General features: G+C 42.1%; 1 protein-coding gene across 10 annotated transcripts in view; it reads left to right on the top strand.

The window, feature by feature from the left end:
• The first annotated feature begins 557 nt into the window (after positions 1–557).
• The window catches only part of cast (calpastatin), a 61,464-nt gene continuing 43,201 nt past the window's right edge, over positions 558–18,820 (top strand). For 5 of the 10 annotated variants that reach the window (XM_083906225.1, XM_083906230.1, XM_083906227.1 and 2 more), the window contains exon 1: positions 14,421–14,579. In XM_083906225.1, coding sequence (XP_083762351.1) covers positions 14,505–14,579 — 75 coding nt within the window. In that variant the 5' untranslated portion in view covers positions 14,421–14,504. Of the gene's footprint in view, positions 710–14,420; positions 14,580–18,820 lie in introns of those variants that run through there. The other 5 variants (XM_083906221.1, XM_083906232.1, XM_083906231.1 and 2 more) reach the window with 3 other exon arrangements.

Here is an 18,820-nt window from a genome sequence, read left to right as displayed (position 1 = left end):
ATTGCATCAATTCGTCCACCAACGATAACTTGCGAAGCCCAACAGGGGGCAGCATTGTGCTTCATAATAAAGGCTGCTCAGTGAGACGGAGGATAAACATGATCGGTGACTCAACTCTTCCCGGAGCTGTGTGAGGGGCGTGTCCTCTAAACTGGGCCAGGACTAAAAAAAAAACAAAAAACATACCGATTGTTTTATACGATCGTTTTTCACGTCTGTTTCAAACACTAAACTTTTTAACTATTTAAGTCTCTCTGAATAAACATGATACGTTTGTGCAGTTCGTCTGTGATGATGATGATGATGACGATGAAGATGAAAACTATTCTGTGATGAAGAATAATCAGATGTAGTGATGGGATGTGTGCAAGAAGCTGGACGTGATAATAACGTGAACTTGACCTAAGAACTTAATGTAACTCTTGAAGTCACACACGCACGCACACGCGCGCGAGCACACACACGCGCGCGCGCGCACACACACACACACACACACACACACACACACACACACAAGTTTTTCCTGAGCGGGAGGGGCACCGTGTTTTGCTCCGGGCTACAGATCGACAACTTTTTGCCTCGGATTCGTAACAGACTCAGGACACACACACGGAGCTGTGACATTCACATTTGTCTTTGAAAGATGCCTCACAAGAAGAGAAGCCATGGTCACCATAAAAACACCAAGGAGGTGAAAGAGGCGACGGAGGTAAGTTGAGTGTTTGGCTGCATCTCAGTGTGTGAGATTGGACTGAAAACACAGTCACAGCTCTGTCATCCTCGTGTATGTGACGTCTTCTTTTTATACTGAGCTGTTTTCCGCTGTCAGCAATTGTCATGTTGCATTACTGCGGTATGTCTGCGCCATTTACCCACTGGAAGTCAGAACTGCGAGTGACAGATATAAATAGAACAGGAATGATATTAATGGTAAAAGTAGCAGGGATTGAATGGTGGTAGCTATCTTGGAATCCCCTGTTGACCCCAGTGAGGTCACACAGATGCTGAGTTCCATTTACAGTCGGAGTCGGAAGTCCGAGCTTGGAGTTCGTAGCATCTGAGTTCATCGTGTTCCAGAGAGAAGTTGAAAAAAATCACGGACAATAACATATCTCGGGGCTATCCATTGTTAGCCATTGTTAGCAATAGCAGTTGATAACAACGCTCTACACAGTATTTTATTTATAGGGCTCAGGCACCGCCTTGCTTTCTGGAACGTGGCGGCCATGTTGATGGCTTCGCCAATGTAAACAAACAGCAAGTGAACGAGGAGAACTGTTTTTTAGTGTGTATCTGCGTCATTACCTTGTTCACAAAGCCCCGAAGGTTCTACACAAACAGTTCAGAATATACAACTTTATCTTGCATAGCAATAAAAATCACACAAGATGAGTAGATCAGGATGAATTTCCATGAGCAGGATAATCGTGATTGTGAGACATTGTTTAAATGTGCCACAAGGGGGAGCCATGATTATAATGCTCTTACTGGTAACATTTTACTGCCCATTTCTGATAAAGCTCCCATAGAACGGAAGTTGCAATTAACGCTGTTTTTTTGGTGTGTATCTGCGTCATTACCTGGTTTATGAAGCCCTGAAGTTTCGAAACAAACAGTTCAGCCACTGCTGAGAACGCTGTGTTTTATTGTAATCTCGGGCTCAGCGAGATCTCTGAAAAAACCCGGTCTGGTTACGTAAACATCTGTTCTCCTGAACAGCAGATCGTCCTGGTCCGGGCACTAGTGCGGGCACATCCGTTTTCGTACCTTGAACCGAAATAACGTCCGTTGTGGAGGTGTTTCACGAGCGACAGTGTCTTCGGTCTCTGGGTCAAAGTCATAAAAGGGACTGCGGCGGGGAGTCGTGAAGAAGCTATTTTTAAACATTGTTAAAACAATGTTTTGATAATGAGGAGCAGTGCATCCACCGTTCCAGAGGGGGGATCTGCGCTATATACTGGCCAATCACAAGACCCTGTCTTCTGGGGGTAAGAGTTGAGTCTGAAATCTCGCGGCTGGGAAACAGCCTCAGAAAAGACAGATTTCTATCAGCTCGTTTACAGCAACTAGGAGGTTTTTGAGCATAAAAACAAGTTAATGTATGTAAGAAGACCTCCATAACTAACATATATGTGCAACAGGACCACTCTATGTGAGCTTTAAATAAATCAGTTTACAGATTTTCTGGTTTCTTTGCTCCATATAAGAAGGACATCATTAAAAATTGACGGATAACTTACGTTAAAGGTGGCTATCCAGCCACGAAGTGCTTGTCAACAAATACTCTACTAAAAAGTTTCAGAAAGAAATTATGGCTTTAACTCAATCAAGTCTTTGCTGCACAGCAGGCTGCAGTAACATCATTCCCCTGACAATGTTCCACATTCCACATTTTACTCGCTGCCAAAAGAGTCATCATTTCAAAATGATAACCCTTCCATGTAGGACTCCACCCAAGTGTATGTTGCTCAGGGACATAGGGTTAGCTTTAAAATGCCTGTGGAAACAGTAAAAGAGAGGAGAAGGAACCTCATCATGCTGCACTGCACCCCCGTAGTGCTCTGTGGGTGAAGTGGAAAAGAATAAAACCATGACCAAGTCTATCCACTTCCTTCTTTGGAAATAGCTCCATCCCTTCTCTTTCCTTGTGTGAGTGTGTGAGTGAGTGAGTGAGTGAGTGAGTGAGAGGCTGGTGGTTCACATACCGTATGTTGAGGTCAGTACTTGAGGCAGAACCAGTGATCCTGCTGGGAAAGAATGATTTCTTTTTTTGGATAGTATTATTTCTATGAAGTGAGTAAGTGAGACATGGCGTCCTCCAGCACACACATCATGTTTGTGTGATGTTGCATATCACCTGAAGTGTGAGGGGAGTGGCACGCACACTGTTTGGAGAGGAATGTCAGCAGAGATCGTGTGGTGAAGACAGCGAGGACAGGAGCGATATAGAGACAGTGGCAGTGCAGTGTTTCTTCTCCTCTGCTTTCGTCCCTCATGGCGTACGCAGCGTACTGGATGCATCTTGTAAGTACATGTGCTACTTTTCTTGTCTCCACCTCGACCCTCTGGCAATATTCAGCTCTTAAATCAAGCTTTATAGACGCTGCATGTCTCTGTGTGTAACATCGCTGCACCCAACAAGCACTAGTATGAGAGTCAGTCTCAAGCAGCAAAGGCTGCAGATATACGTTTTTGGATTAATTCATACACTTTTGTCAAGGGCTTTGCCCAAATTCCGTCTCACGCCGTATTTGCTGTAAACACGAGGGTGTGAGACTGTTTGAACTGAGATAAGCTTTACACACACACACACACACGGCTTTAAATGAAGATTAGATGTAGACAACAACTTTTTTTTTTTTAAATGAATAAATTTCAAACATTGTAAAACATTCACATGTTACAGGGCTGCATCAATGAATCAGTCATTGATTCATTATTATATTAATTTTGAGTGCTTCATCAAACAAAAACAGCTTCTAAAATGTAATATTCCTGGTTTTCTTTACCAAACAAACCAGGAAAGAAAACAATATCTTTAGTCTTGTGACAAAATATGACTTTTGAGGAGGTCATTTTAAAGGCTTTGACATCTTCAGACCAAACAGCTAGTCCAGTAAATAAGGAAATCATGGTCAGTTTGTTTGTTGCAGACCTAGACATGTATTATTGCATAATGGCTCGCAGATAGAGAACCATGCAGTCATTACTGCTGATATAAATACTTAAATACTAGCAAGTCAAAATAGGTCATTTCAATCTTAAGTGTTAAAAAGTACTTTTATGTGAGGTGTTCTTTCTTGCAAGATGTTAAAGTAATCTACTCGCACAATAGGTGGTAATCACTGCTTCCTGTTTCAACCTTTCCATTGAATTTAATGCCAAAAAAAGTGTGCAGCTTTCACTCTTAAATAACATGCGGGTGTGTGTGTGTTTGTGTGTGTAGTATAAAGGAGCAGTGGCCTACCTTCCCTACGCCAACTATCCCATTGTGGGCTACTACTATGTCAAGGTACAGACTTCCACTCTTTCACAATAAGAAGAAAAATCTACATGTTTTCCCTCCATGTTGGCATAACCTTTATTTATTTTTTAAAAAGCTTTCACCACTTCTCTTTGGTCCTTGTACTTATCTTTCTACAGATTCTATCACATAATATTATGTAATAACCTGAGGTGCCTCAGTTTCTCAACCTTGGACTCAGGGGTTAAAGCAGATAAAGGTTGTGGCATTTGTGTCAAAGACAACCTGATGTGTTTTATATACTTTTCATGTGATTGCATTATTAGTATTAAGTCTGTGTTGTTTAGCCAGCTTTAAAATGATACCACAGGTCAGGAATGTGAAACATCCTTGCATTGTGTTTGTCTCCCTCTGCTGTGTGTAGTCGTGTCTGCGCTCACAAGCGCTGATATGTCTTTGTCAGATCAGAGCTGCTCGTCTGTGTACCTGTGTCCTGAGACAGTTGTTTGCTCTCACTCGTATTTATGAGAAGGTGAGAGACACACTAACACTCAGTGTGTTCACCTGTCATAAAATATCATCAATATATCATCTGGTTCATGTGAGTGAGTGAGTGAGCATCTACTGTTGTTGTGCTCACTGAACCCTCATTGTAGTAAACCTTTTATCTTTACTTAGAATTAATGATGATTATTATTACAGCTTTTTCTCCATCTTTTTAAAACATTAATGAAAGTACATTATTTTCTTAATTTTTCCTTGAGAGCAAAGTCTTGTATGTCCGGACGACAACGATGATGAGCCAAAGACTGGATTTAGAATTAAAAGCAGGTGTCGAGTTGCACAAATGGACAGTATGGACTTTGACCGTTCTGAAACTGAAACAGTAGAACAGGGCGGAACAGACAAACATGTACCGCGAGCAATTTGCTCCACCTCTCAGCCAAAAAATACCAAGAATGTATGCAGTTACAAGTTGTGTAAGAAGTTGTTTCTAACAGTACTTTTTTTTTGTCGGGTTCGATTCATAGTTGAAGATGTAAAATTTGAGAATATGTACACACATTCTCAGGTTTCAGATTCAGTTAGACCAGATTCTGGTACTTCCTTTTTTCACAGTTTACTTTTGTTGTAATGTAATTTGTATTCAGTGAATGACTCCTGGTCACTCTGATAAAAGCTCAGTATCTATACACTAGGGATGGGACTTTTTTGTCGACAAATCAACCGACAATCGACACGCGCAACACAAGCGCTACACAACATAACACAAGCGCTACACAAATGAAGACGGCATCTCACCCAGTCAGGATCACTGTACTTCACTCTGGTGGACACCTAACAAGCGCAGGTTCAAAAACCTGAGCCGTCTGGCGAGTGGCGACACACGTGTTCCAGCTTTTTTTCCTTTTTTTTTGCCCCTCATATTTATTACCGCTGTTCTGATGGTCAATAATGGACATTACAGCCATGTTTTTAAGCCTAAAATGAAGTAGTACACTGTAGATTAATTTCCACCCCCGCATTACTGCAGTTGCTGCTGTAAAAAAAAAACCTCGACAATCGACTCAAAAAATGTGTGAAATTCCCACCCCTACTATACACACTGTATCATTGTTTTAGTCTGACTTTAGTCTGACCATTGTTTTAGTCTGACTTGTCTGCCCCCAGTGAGTGGTGGTACTGTGACGTAGGCCTGGGCGATATATATCGATTTTATCGATTAATTCGAGTTTTTTGTTCTGGACGATTTAAAAAATAAAAACATCGATTATTTTCTCCTCTTACTACAGCGCAGGGATTTTATTTTTAGGCCATATCGCCCAGCCCTACTGTGACGTAGTGTATTGGTTGTCTACACAAAAAAGCAAGAGTGGCATTTTGAGATTTTCCCACTCTAGGACCTGTTTTTAAAAGAATATTATTTCAGTTCTCCCAAAACAGCTTTTCTGTATGGTTAAAAAAAAAAACATGGCAGATTCACAGAGACTGGTTTTCGTGTGGACAGTCCCTGAATTTGTGTTCTGTCAGCTTAAAGAATCAGATATTTTGAAGTTAACAGATGGTAGAAAGACACAGGATATTGGTCAACATTGTACCAACTAGCCACTTGCTAAAGTTGTTTTGGTCTGGCCCCATTGACTTGGGATACTAACAAGCTGAAATGGGGCATATCGCCACCTAGTGTAGCGGAGTTGGACACACTTCATTCAATCAGTTCCTCGCTAGTACTCATACCTGTATACTGGCACGAGGACAGTCGTCCACTTAAATGTCTGTGCATGAAAATGTAGTGAGTGTAGGTGAAGCAGTGTGTAAGGTGGTGACAGGCAGAGTGTGTAGGTGTCTGGAGTCTGGACCAGTGTGTGGAGATAGTGGTGACTATAGTGTGACGTGTCTAAATATAGAGATGAGCACCAGTTTAGCAGACGAGTCCAGTTACATATACATACTCATATATACATACTGTTCATACACTGTTACACCTAACAATAACCCATTTAGAATTTTCCAATGCAATTGCAAATTATGGATTAAAAAAAGCATTTGGATCATAACCATGTTGCACAAGTGGTACAACCCCATGTCGAATAAAGCTCTGGTACAAGACATCACCTGTTTCCCATGGTGCACCAGCTGGTTTGGCAGGCTGGTTCAGTTGCCTCACATTGTCAAAGGTGTGTCTTCGTCAGGGAACATGCCTTAGATGGGAAAAGTCTGTGTGTACATGTGTGCACATAATGTGCAGTCACAACCATTATATAAGTGCATGTACACTGCAACATGTAACAGTAAAATGCACACATACTGTAGAACCATGATGCTTGTACTTGCTCTGCTTTGTTTGTATTTGTAAAATACAGACTTGTAAGACTTCATTCCAGTGTGATGTGAGCACAGTGGCTGATCAGATGTCTGTTTTAAAGTGTGACTGGCAGCTGATGTCTAAGCTCTTTGCATCACTGTATGTCCTGAGCCTGTATCTTCAGTTTCATCAAAACAGGACCAGAAATCCATTCATATTTAAGTGATAGTTTCTGTGTTTATGTATCAGGTACTTTCACAGTGTCAGCACTGACTGCAGTAAACACTCCATCTTGAGACACAGATACTTGGTCTTACTCCGTAGACTTGTGACCAGTTTTGCCATGGCTAGACACATTTAGTAAAGGTGATCTAGTTTACAACGGCTGAACCACTTTGTATTGGTTCTATCATGAACTGAAGCATGTATCTATATGGCTGTGTGTGCGCACGTCTAGTACATGTATGTGCAGAGGTTGTCACTTGGTTTGGTCGGGAATCCGTGATGAAAACCATGTCACCACCCCCCAGCTCCCCAGGAGAAGGCTGCCAGTAACCCAGGCACGTGGAGTGTCCACAGGTCACCCGGGCCAGGAGAGACCCGCAGCCGCCAGTCCCAAGGTTCACCCCGCACAGGACCAGGGAGGGGAGCCGCAAGGCCCCCAGGGCAGCCCAGCCTACCGCCGGAGACAGCAGAGCTTCCCCCAGACTGCGAGGAGGTAGACCAGAGCCTGCCACAGCCACCACCGACGCCTACCCCGGAGCCAACCACACGACTTCACACCCGGAGGGAAACAGGCAGAGGCTCATGTAGGGATCCCAGCCAGAGGCCCCCAGGAAACAGGAGACGGCAGGATCCCGGGCAGGCCCCCAAGCATAGACATGGGTCAGAGGCCCGAGGATCCGCCATGGCGGACCCCGCGCCCTTCTGGTACAGGGACCCACCGTACATCCAGTAGGGGTGGGATAAATAATCGATTCTTTGACGCATCGCGATTCTCTCTAGAACGATTCCGAATCGATGCGGATAAGTAAATAATCGGAATTTAAAAAAATGTAGTTACTTCGCCTGCTGCAACATTCTGTTCGCTTCGCTCGCTGCAGAGCCAGGGTTTCCCTAGCAGGCCGCCAGGCTTTACTTGCCCCCCCGCCAGGCTTTGCGTGTTGTTTATTTATTTAAAATAGATTTTTTATACACCCCAGCTTTTTCTATACCGGTGGAACAAGAGCGCACATTCCCCCATGTAATTCGTGCAGCGCACGCTTGTCCAGGTGCCAATTGAAACCCAAGTCACACTATAAAGTGCGTCATTATTACGGTTACATTGTTCTTGTCAATAAAGATGTTATATTTAGGGATGCACCGATAATTCTAATTTCTTTCACAAAGATTAAGACCACGGAGTGAAAACGATGAAAAGTGCGCTCTGCTCTTCAGAGTCCGTCACCACGTTTCACTCAGATCACCTGCACTTCATCACGACTGTACTCCATCTTCCAATTATGTGGGGATAAAACACGTAGAGAAATGATCCAGTCTGCTTTAGACATGAAATGAGCGCTTGGAGACGCAGAGGAGCGACGAACGGTGCAGGAGAGGACGAAGAGAACAGCGCAGGGGCGGTGCGCAGAAATAAAAGGGCCGTTTGTCTGCACTAGATGAGGCAGATGAGGGGGCACTACCACTGTAATATTTATGTTGCTTTATCTTACTTTTAAATGAGTAGCAAAGTATTAAAGTAAAAAATTGTTGCATCGAGATGCATCGATAATCGGTTTAGAATCGAATCGTTGACCTCTGAATCGTAATCGAATCGAATCGAATCGTGATGTGCCAAGAGATTCCCACCCCTAACATCCAGGGGCCAAGGCGCCCAGAGTTGGCCCCCACTGAGTGACTGGCACCACCACCTCTCCTAGGAGTCATGGCGAGCCACGGCCAGGACCCTCTTAGGGTCGGCTGAGAGAAGAGAAGAGGCCAGCCCGCACAGACCAGGGCGACACTGCAGCGCCCCACAAGCACCACCAGAGAGTGGCAGGGCTAGGCCCGCCCCCGCACCCCCGTAGGGGTAGGCCACCGAGGCGTAGAAATTTAACATTACTTTATTTTGCAGGATGTCAGGATTATTCCAGATTGGGGTGAGTTTACAAGGTATATGTGAGGATCTAGTGATATTAATAAATTCCCACCAGGCTGAGAGGGAGGTACTAACCAGTTATTAATGCTTTCAAAACATTGGTGCTGTTTAATGGTTGTGCTGATGAAAGGTAGATCACAGATTTGGATATCTTGGCTGAATGTTTTTTCTATGTCTAACCATTAACTGTCCATAGGGTCCTATCCATCTATCCATTTTTGGACATACTGTAGTTTATTAGCCAGGAAGTAATTATGAAAGTTTGTGAATTCAAGTCCTCCACACATTTTTGCTTTTTGAAAGGTTTTTAAACAGATGCGTGCTGGTTTATTTTTCCACAGTAATTTTGTGGTAGCTGAATCTAATGATTTAAACCAGGTTGGCAAGGGTTGGGTGGGGATCATAGAGAAGAGATAATTATTTTTTGGTAAGATCCCCATTAAGGGTTTTTGCACCCATAAACTGTCACCACTGCTGCTGCTGCTGCAAGAAGTTTGTACAACAGGTTCGTAACCCTGATGTTTTTAGAACAACTTACACCTCAGGCTGTTTTTTTTTACCCTTCATCACCTCTGTCTGTACCCCATGAACTGTAATTCAAAAAACACATGGAAAACAACACTTAACAACACTTACTTCAGCTAAATGCAGTTTTGAGTTTTTAATCGGATCTATAAAATCTAAATTAACTGCTTCTATAGTTTTGTATTATCAAAAGGACAGGAACATAAGTTACTGGTGCAACACAGCCTTTACTCATCCAAGTTCATTGGTAATAATTTGCGATATATGAAATGTTTCCAGTCACAATTATCCTGCCCAAAATAACTGTGATTCACTATATTATGTTGATAAATCGTAAGTCTGCTTCAAGCCCTTAAAGTGTCTCGAAATCTGAAATCATAAATTATTTTAGATCCATTAAAGCTCCCATAGAGAGGTCCTGTTGCACATATATGTTAGTTATGGAGGTCTACTTACATACATTAACTTGTTTTTACGGTCAAAAACCTCCTACTTGCTGTAAATGAGCCGATCACTCACTGAAGCTCTTGTCAGTCGTGCTGTTTCAGACTCAAATCTCACCCCCAGAAGACAGACTGTCTTGTGATTGGCCAGCCAGCGTAGAGCCTTCCCAACTCTCTTGTGATTGGCCAACACCTGGAAGTGATGTAATTAGCACACCCGCTCTCAGTAGCACAGCTCCCAGCTTAAACAATGTCTCACAATCACGATTATCCTGCTCATGGAAATTCATCACGATCTACTCATCTTGTGTGATTTTTATTGCTATGCAAGATAAAATTGTATATTCTCCCCTCCCTAGTAAATAGTTTAATTGATTTAAGCTTAAAGGGACTGTCATTAATGACTGTTCAGTTTGTGTGCTGTACAGACGGGAGTTTCACGTATGGCTGGTTTGAACATTATTTTCATATTTTGCTGAGGTGTGCTATTAAGTGAAAGGCTTGGCTGTCTTATTCCTCCACTGTGACTCACTCACAGGCAGCATTGTTTGTTCACTCCACCCAAGAATGGCCCATAGAGAGACAGACACTACACCCAGGTCATGCCTGAACACCTCTGTGATATGACTGCCTGGAGTTGCCCTTTGCACTTGCTCTTAAATGACATGAACACAAAGGGGAAAACAATAAAACAATGGCTTCAGTTGTGCTTGATTTATATGCACGTTTCCACACCATGTGATATTTCATATGCCATTAAATTTTGGCTATGGATCAAATGAAGTTCAAAATCAAACATCCGTCTTGAACAGATGATTGTAGGTGAAGGTTGAGGAAGCCAACACCTATGCCTTTAGCATGTGCAAACAAACACTCCTGACATTCCTGGGCATTAATTCACCTTTTGCTTTTGTCGCCTCATCTGTTTTAATGCATGGATCCATGTTGAAATATTAGTAGATAGACAGTGCTTCTCTGGCTCAGTGAATGGCTATTGATTGATAGGTAACATTCAGAGCATGTGACCAGATATTGAAACAACCCACGCCTGGTCAATAAACTCTGTTATTTACCAGAAGAGGTTACGTTACTGTCACAGAGACTCATGATTGAAAGGTTTCAGCTGAGGCTGATCGCACTTTGGCAGGAAAATCTAAAGTCTGCACTCATTATTTTCTTAAGCTAGTATTCAGTGGAGAGTGTTACTTCATTGCTGCATGTAGATAAGAAGTGTGTAACTATGTGTCTGTCTCTATGTGTGCTCAAGGCCTGTTTTTCATCACAAATCAGGGTGTGTGCTTGTTGACAGTCAGTGCGTTTCCATGCACGGTTAAGATGTAGCTCAACTGCCATTTAACTGGATGACGCTCCTCATCCCAGTTTACATGCACTGGTGGGAATTGATTCACTGAATTAGGGAGATATGGCCCCTTCCAGCTTAGTTATTATTAGTATAATGCTGCATTCCATTTGTAGCTGGAACTCAGACTTTTTCTGTGCCTGAAAAGGGATTGCCCCTTGGATTTCCATCTGGGAAACTCGGAGCAGCTGCATACACCACGAGTTAGGGCTCCAAGATGGCTGCCACTGTGCAAGCACTGCCACTTTCACCGTTTCACAGTAGATTGGTATTATTTAAACATCAGGGTTTCCCCCAGTGTATTATAAGCCTGGCGGGGGGGCAAGCAAAGCCTATAATACACTTAGCATTGCTTGTTTATTTATTTTAAATAGATTTTTTATACACCACAGATTTGTCTATACCGGTGGAACGAGGGCGCATGCGCCCCCATGTAATCGGCGCAGCCACGATTGTCCAGGTGCCGATGAAAACCAAGTCACACTATCAAGTGCGTCATTATTACGGTTACATTGTTCTTGTCAATAAAGATGTTATATTTAGGGATGCACTGATATATCGGCGGCCGAAACGCAGCGAGTACACTGTGGAACAGCAACTATTAAACGCTGGAAAGTCTCTTTGCGCAAAAAAGCGAAACTTGGCTGCATACGGCGCAGATTATGAACTCCCCGCGACATTCACTTCACACCAGAGAACATTCTCTCTCTTTAAGCAGTTAACTAAAGAGATCAGCTCATCTGATGCATCTGTTATTCCTCTAATTACAGCGTTAAAGCGTCTTCACCATAAATACCGAGACCACTGAGTCACCTGCACTTCATCGCGACTGTACTCCATCCTCGTCATAAAGATCATTATTTTTATGTGGGGATAAAACACGTAGAGAAATGATCCAGAAGAGACCGCTTGGAGACGCAGAAGCGCAGGAACGGCGCAGGAGAGGGAGAAGAGAACAGCGCAGGGACGGTGCGCAGAAATAAAAGGGCCGTTTGTCTGTAGCAGATGAGGCAGATGAGGGGGCACTACCACTTTTTTATTTATGTTGATTTATTTTACTTTTGTAAAATGTGACCATTGCATGGCTTGTTTTAAGATTCACTGGCCAATTACTTAATTAGTATTTAAAGGTGAAGTAAGTAGTTTATAGTGCCATCTAGAGGAGAGGCTGAAATTTACAACAAAGAACTGCTGCTCTGCTCACCCCCTCCCTTCCCTGAGCGATACGGTATCCGCAGCTGGTCAAATGTCGTCCTGGTCGTCTTTCTCTGTGTCAGCAGATGAGGTTCGTGAGGCGAGGGAGAGGGCGAGCTACTGTGGCCGTAGCAGACGAAGCCGAGAGAGTGGAGGCGGGACTTCCGCTACAAGTAAAGAGATACTTGATTTGTTCTCTCGCGTTTGTCCTTACAGGCTCCGGTAGAAACATGGCGTCTCGCTGCTAACAGTGGCAATGCAACCGCGGCCATGTTATTTTACATGACTTTTTGAAACACTACGAAAATGAAACAAAAACTATTATACAGCGACTAGACAATGCAGGAGCACATAATATGTATAAAAAAGTGGATTTTGGGTTATATAAACCCATAAATACTACACATTGTCCCTTTAAGTGAAAACATTTATATTATTTATTTAATTTCAATTATTTTTGTAAGACTCTGTAGTTGGTGTTTAAGTATTGTTAATAAATGTCTTACAATAACACATAATAGTCATAATTTAAAATGTCCTGTGAACTTTTCTTTTTTTTTTACAAAAAAGCCGTGGGCTGCCCGAGAGGTCCTACCACCGGGCTTATTAGGTTTTCTGGGGGAAACCCGGAACACTGTTGCTATGCTGTTAGTGTGTGCAAAATATCATGTAGTGTTGTTATTGACTGTTATTGTTAGGGATGAGCCCATATGAAACTATATTGGCATCAATCTCAAACTGGTCAAAATCACCAGATTGGACATTGACAGCAAATCATGGAAAATCCATTATGATCCAAAAAACGTCACTCCCAGTTCCGACTTCTGATGTAAGATTGACTTACTGTTACATCAGAAACCAAAGCATCTTTATCTGGTGGCTAGTTGATATCATGTCGTGCGATATTCCGTGGTTTTCTGAATGTGGCTCTATTATTGGTTAGATTATTTGATTTGCAAAGGTTTTACACAGGATGCCCTTCCTCTCCATATCTCTGGGGTTTGAACCGGCACTAGGACACTGGATATTAATTAATATTCATATTAATATTACATTGTTTAAGCTAGGGCTGGGCAATATATTTATACTTGAGACAAGCTATGATCTTAGATTTTGGATATTGTTATATAATTTGATGAGATGAGTTTTAGAGCCTGTTGTATTGATACTCATCATATTTATAATATTAAATGCATGGGTGTTGTTTTCTCCATGTTTTTCTCACTCTTGTCGTCTCCGTCTTCTGTGTACTGCCTTCTTTTATTAATTCTGGGTCAAAGCCCAGGGGCAGGAACTGTTCAACATGTGCAGAGCATCTAAACCTGTTTGGGTCCAGTTGAACATATTGCATTAGTCCTGCAACTCCCAGCTGTATTGTCTGGGCGTGTTAGTCTAAGAAATTCTGCTTGGTACTATTTCAGTTGAACATGTTCACATGTATTATGAAAGTCTTTTTAGTCAGACTAATTCAGTAATCAATTTTTCTAACGTCAAGGTAAGTGCGCTGACTGTCTCAGATTAAACTGAGAATGTGTTCCACACTGTAAAAAATAGTTTCACATGGGCCATATGTGCAGTTTTTTCCTACATGCTGTGTGTGTGTGTGTGTGTGTGTGTGTGTGTGTGTGTGTGTGTGTGTGTGTGTGTGTGTGTGTGTGTGTGTGTGTGTGTGTGTGTGTGTGTGTGTGTGTGTGTGTGTGTGTGTGAATGTTCTCCTGAGAAGCGACATGTGCCCCCTCATCAGGTGCATAGTCAGCTCACTTCTCCTTATAGCTCACTGAGTTTTATGGCCCTGCCTCTTGTCACTCCCTTTTCTGAGCCTTGCCCCTCTGCTCCACTTCCTGATCACACACCCCTCCTTTCCTCCCTCTCCCTCTCCCTCTCCCTCTCTCTCTCTCTCTCTCTCTCTCTCTCTCCCTCTCTCTCTCTCTCTCTCTCTCTCCCTCTCTCTCTCTCTCTCCCTCTCTTGTTCCCTTCCGTGCTTGGTTGAAACATGCTGCAAGCAGACAGACAGAGCAGAGGCTGACACACACACATACACACATATAAACAGTTGGAGGCACTTTTCAGCCAACATGGGCCAGATACTGAGCTGGATCAGAGGCCCTCGGGACTCCTCGACCCTGCATGATGTGGCTGTGGAGGAGCAGGTGTGTGCCAATGTGTGTGTGTGTGTGTGTGTGCGTGTGTGTGTGTGTGTGTGTGTGTGTGTGTGTGTGTGTGTGTGAGAGAGAGAGACAGAGAGAGTTACAGAAAGTGCTTGAGCCATGGTATGTGCTGAGCCACTGAGGAATCCACACGTGTGTTTTGTTTTGCATGTGAATATAAAGGTGGTTGTTTGCTGTTGGTCTTGTTATTCCCATATGTTAGAAGGGAAAGACAGATAAGTAGGAAGACTGTGTTGGACCTCTCACTCCCCCTCTCTCGCTCGCTCTCTGCTGGAATGTCTCCTGGTTAGCCTCTCAGAGTTCAGTGTGTGTGTGTTTTGTAGGAGTGAGTCATTAAACTGAGGCTGGGACAGTGTGTGCAGTGTTTGCTACCAGTTGCTACAAGCACCAAATCACAGGGAAAGTCTTGCAGAACTGTGTCGATGGTGTTGTTTTGATGGTGTCAGGAGTGAACAAAACAAAACCAAAAATGTTGAGCTTTGTGACAGAACATTTCACTGTCTCGCCCATACAGCATTCCCCTGAGGTAATCTGCAGCCAGGACAGCCTTACTGGGCGTGTAGCTGCAAATTCCATTAAAAGCAAAACCTCCATTTTTTTAAGTGTGGTTGAGATTTCAAAGACTGAAGTTACAAAATAACTTATTTTAACTTACTGATAGAGGCAGCAGCAGATCAACAACTTCTGTGTCCCATTATGAGAAATTGCAGATATTCTCAGTGAACTGAAGGTAAAGATGCACTAATGATAGACTATCTGAGTGTGTTTTAATGGATTTTAAAAGTTCAGCTTTAGTGTGACTATGATAATATTTCTTATGTCATGTAAACACAGAATGAGAGTGATCATAGGCTGGTTCTTGTTGCAACTATCCCTTTATGTCTCTTTTCATGAGAACCTTGGGATGTGCATGTCGTCACATCCTGGAGCCTCAGCATCATTATATTTTGCTCCTGTTTCACGTCTGGCACAGACAGCAGCTCTGTGTGGGATTTGTATCAGGTCAACGATGCTGTTGCAATGCCATTTGTTATCAGGGCTGTGTTAGTGTCATTTTATCTGTGAAAGGTTGAATGGAAACAACAAACTCATCTTGCTCCACAGTCCTGAGAGGAACAGGAAATGACTACAGGGATGAGAACATTGTTGAATGCCAATGCTTGTCCATCAGAACACAATGGCTGAACATTTACACATACTTACAGTACACTTTCTCACACAGACACAGACACACACACACACACACACACACACACACACACACACACACACACACACACACACACACACACACACACACACACACACACACACACACACACACACACACACACACACATCCATTATGAACTAGTACAGATCTTCGTCTTTACAGCCCGACAGCAATACTCCTGCTGAAGTGGATGTATTATTTATCAGTTATAATTGTGTATTTAAGCAGTACTTGAACAGTACAATGTCAATGGGGTGATACCCTCTTAATAAATATATTCACAAGTTCCCCCACTGGTGATCTGTCCAGGGTGTGACCTTGCCCTTACACTTAAGTTATGAAACGACACATCTAAACTCACTGGTGGAGGTAGCTGTGTACACTAAAAATCACTACATAAAATCACTGAATTTCTCTTTGGACTTTGGTACAGGGAATGAGCGGTTTATAAAGTGTCACAAAATGTGTCAGTTTCCAGTCAATTGTGGGTGTGAGTTCAGTGGCTTGACTGTTTTTCCTGTGTCTCGGGGGGCGTGAGCAGCGTGCTCCATATCACAAATAAACAATTAGAACGGAATAATGTGGGTTGAAATTTTGTGGAACAACTAATCAATTATTTGCAAAAATAATGGGCAGAGAGGAATAATGAGTTGCAGCCATACTTATTGCATTATGAACCTGAACTATGAATATTGGAATGCATCAGAAGCAGCAGGTCATTCTTGCAGCTGGAAGGTAGAGCGCATGTTGGCTTATTCTCACTGTGTTGTGTTTTCTCCTGTGTGTTTGCCTGTTATGTTCAAAGACTACAGACATGATGACATCAGCTGTATTGATGAGAAGCTTGGTCACGTGTAACAAACCCTCCGGCTGCATGTGTGTGTGTTTGAGGGAGAGCAAGTAGGTCATAAATACACAGTTGTTTAATGTTGACACTTCCTACACAGCTAATATTACCCTCCCACTCCCTGTTCGAAGTGTTTTGTTTTTTTGTTTTTTTAATGTTGGTGTTTATCCCGTTGGCAGGCTGTGTGATATTTCCCAGCTCTCAGTGAGATTTGTGTTGTCAGATTCCTCACCTCACTCTGAGTTTGGCTTCAGCTTCACTCATTATCCTGTCAGTTGTACACTGTAAAAGTAACCCTGGAGCAGGGCTGGGCAATATACTGATGTTATATCTATGTGGTGACATGAGTCAAGATATGGTATTTTGGATATCATCATATCTTTATGAGTAGAAGTATCAGTGATGAATTTTCTTGGTTTTGATGGTTGGTGCACTTTGATATTCACAACTCTCTGACACACTATTTCCTGCATTTTGAGGTGTTTTCCAGTTTATAAATGTCTTATTCCCTCTTCCCTGACTACCAGCTTTATTGTCTACTTATTATTAGGGCTGGGCAATATGGCCTAAAAATAAAATCCCCGATTTATTTATAAAAATAAAAAAATCATTTTTTCATTTAATAAAGACAAAATAATTATTCATATGATGTACTATGTGTAAATGCACGACGTTTTACACACACATACACCAGTTATAATAATACTTTAACATGTTGTTATTGTTCCTATTAAGAATTTATAATTGTGGTTTTTGATTTGCGTTTCCATTTTGACATGTATTTCTGTTGTGTTGTCTGCTTTAGTGTTTGCGTTTTTTGATTTGCGTTTCCGTTGTGCGATAACGTTTCTGTGTTGTCTGCTTCAGTGATTAGGGCTCAGGGCCACTGTATTATTGCATCGCATCGCATTGTATCGTGTATTAATGCATACAGTTGTATTAGCTGTGTTTGTGATGGTTTTCTGACCTTTCACAACTTTGAACATTCACACACAAAAAAAAAACATTCTTACATTATTACTCTTCTGGAAGAAGCTGGAGATTAATTACTGCCTGTCTCCTTCCTCGTTTTTCACAAAAGTGACTTTGTATCTTGAAGAAAAAAGTTATTTTATTATAGCCTTCATATTATAAAGGACATTATCAGCTGTAAATATGTCAATAGTGGGAATTAAGCACACTGTTCTCCACAAACATCAATTTAACCACCTTTTAAAAGTTAAGGCTTTTTTTTTGTTGTTGTTTTTCCCCCGGTGCACCGACAGTTATTGCCACCAAAGAAGCCGAAAAACTGCGACATACTCCTATAGTTATCAGGTTTTCAACATTGGTTTGTTTCAAGCTTATCTGTGCTTTCTTCCCATGAAAAAGGTTACAGAGATGTCAGATATTCCACAAATAACAGCACCCGTCCACGATGCGTCGCGGAAAATCGACCAATGTAATGTGAGATGTGAGCTAAGAACTGAGATTTCAGTCACATCAGTTACCGGGGAAAATAGTGAAGGAGAAAATAGGGCATCCTGCCTAAAAGTAGGGCCAGGTATTATCTGAAATGAAAAAACTGTATGTTATAGATATTTATTTTGCAGTGTCTTTTCACACTCCTGTGAGAAGCCCGAACATCGCAAAAGAAAACGTTATATCTGTTTTATAAAATATATTATTTATAAGCCATATTGCCCAGCCTTACATAAATATTAATTTGATGTACACTGTGATATACAGTATATAGATTTTTTTTCCCTCCATATCGCCCAGCCCTAGGTCGACCTATTACATCACAAACTGAGACTTTAGAGGGGAAAATATGAAATCATGTCATAATCTATTGGTCTTCATTTCACCATGTTTTTTTTCTTCTTCTTCTGTTATTTTCAGGGTTAAAGATTTAACTGAGGCATATGTACAGAACCTCTAGGTCAGTCTGGGTGGATGTGTTAGTCTGACTTGGACTAACATCTCGACATGTCAAACACCATGATGCACCAGTTTATCAGTCATGCTAGAGGGAAAGCTGATGCTCGTTGCCTCATGATGTTTACAGATAGGTAATAAAGAACAAATAGCCTGACGGTTACTGGGAACTGTTAAGTGATATAATGACTCAGGTTCTGAGTAACTTCACATAAACACGCTAAGGTTGAAGTTGGTGGTTATGAC

Source organism: Microchirus variegatus (genome assembly GCF_963457635.1).
Source record: "Microchirus variegatus genome assembly, chromosome: 19".
In the NCBI taxonomy this organism is placed as follows: Eukaryota; Metazoa; Chordata; class Actinopteri; order Pleuronectiformes; family Soleidae; genus Microchirus; species Microchirus variegatus.
Note: the sequence above shows the minus strand (reverse complement) of the source record. Positions and strands in the feature narration are given on the sequence as shown.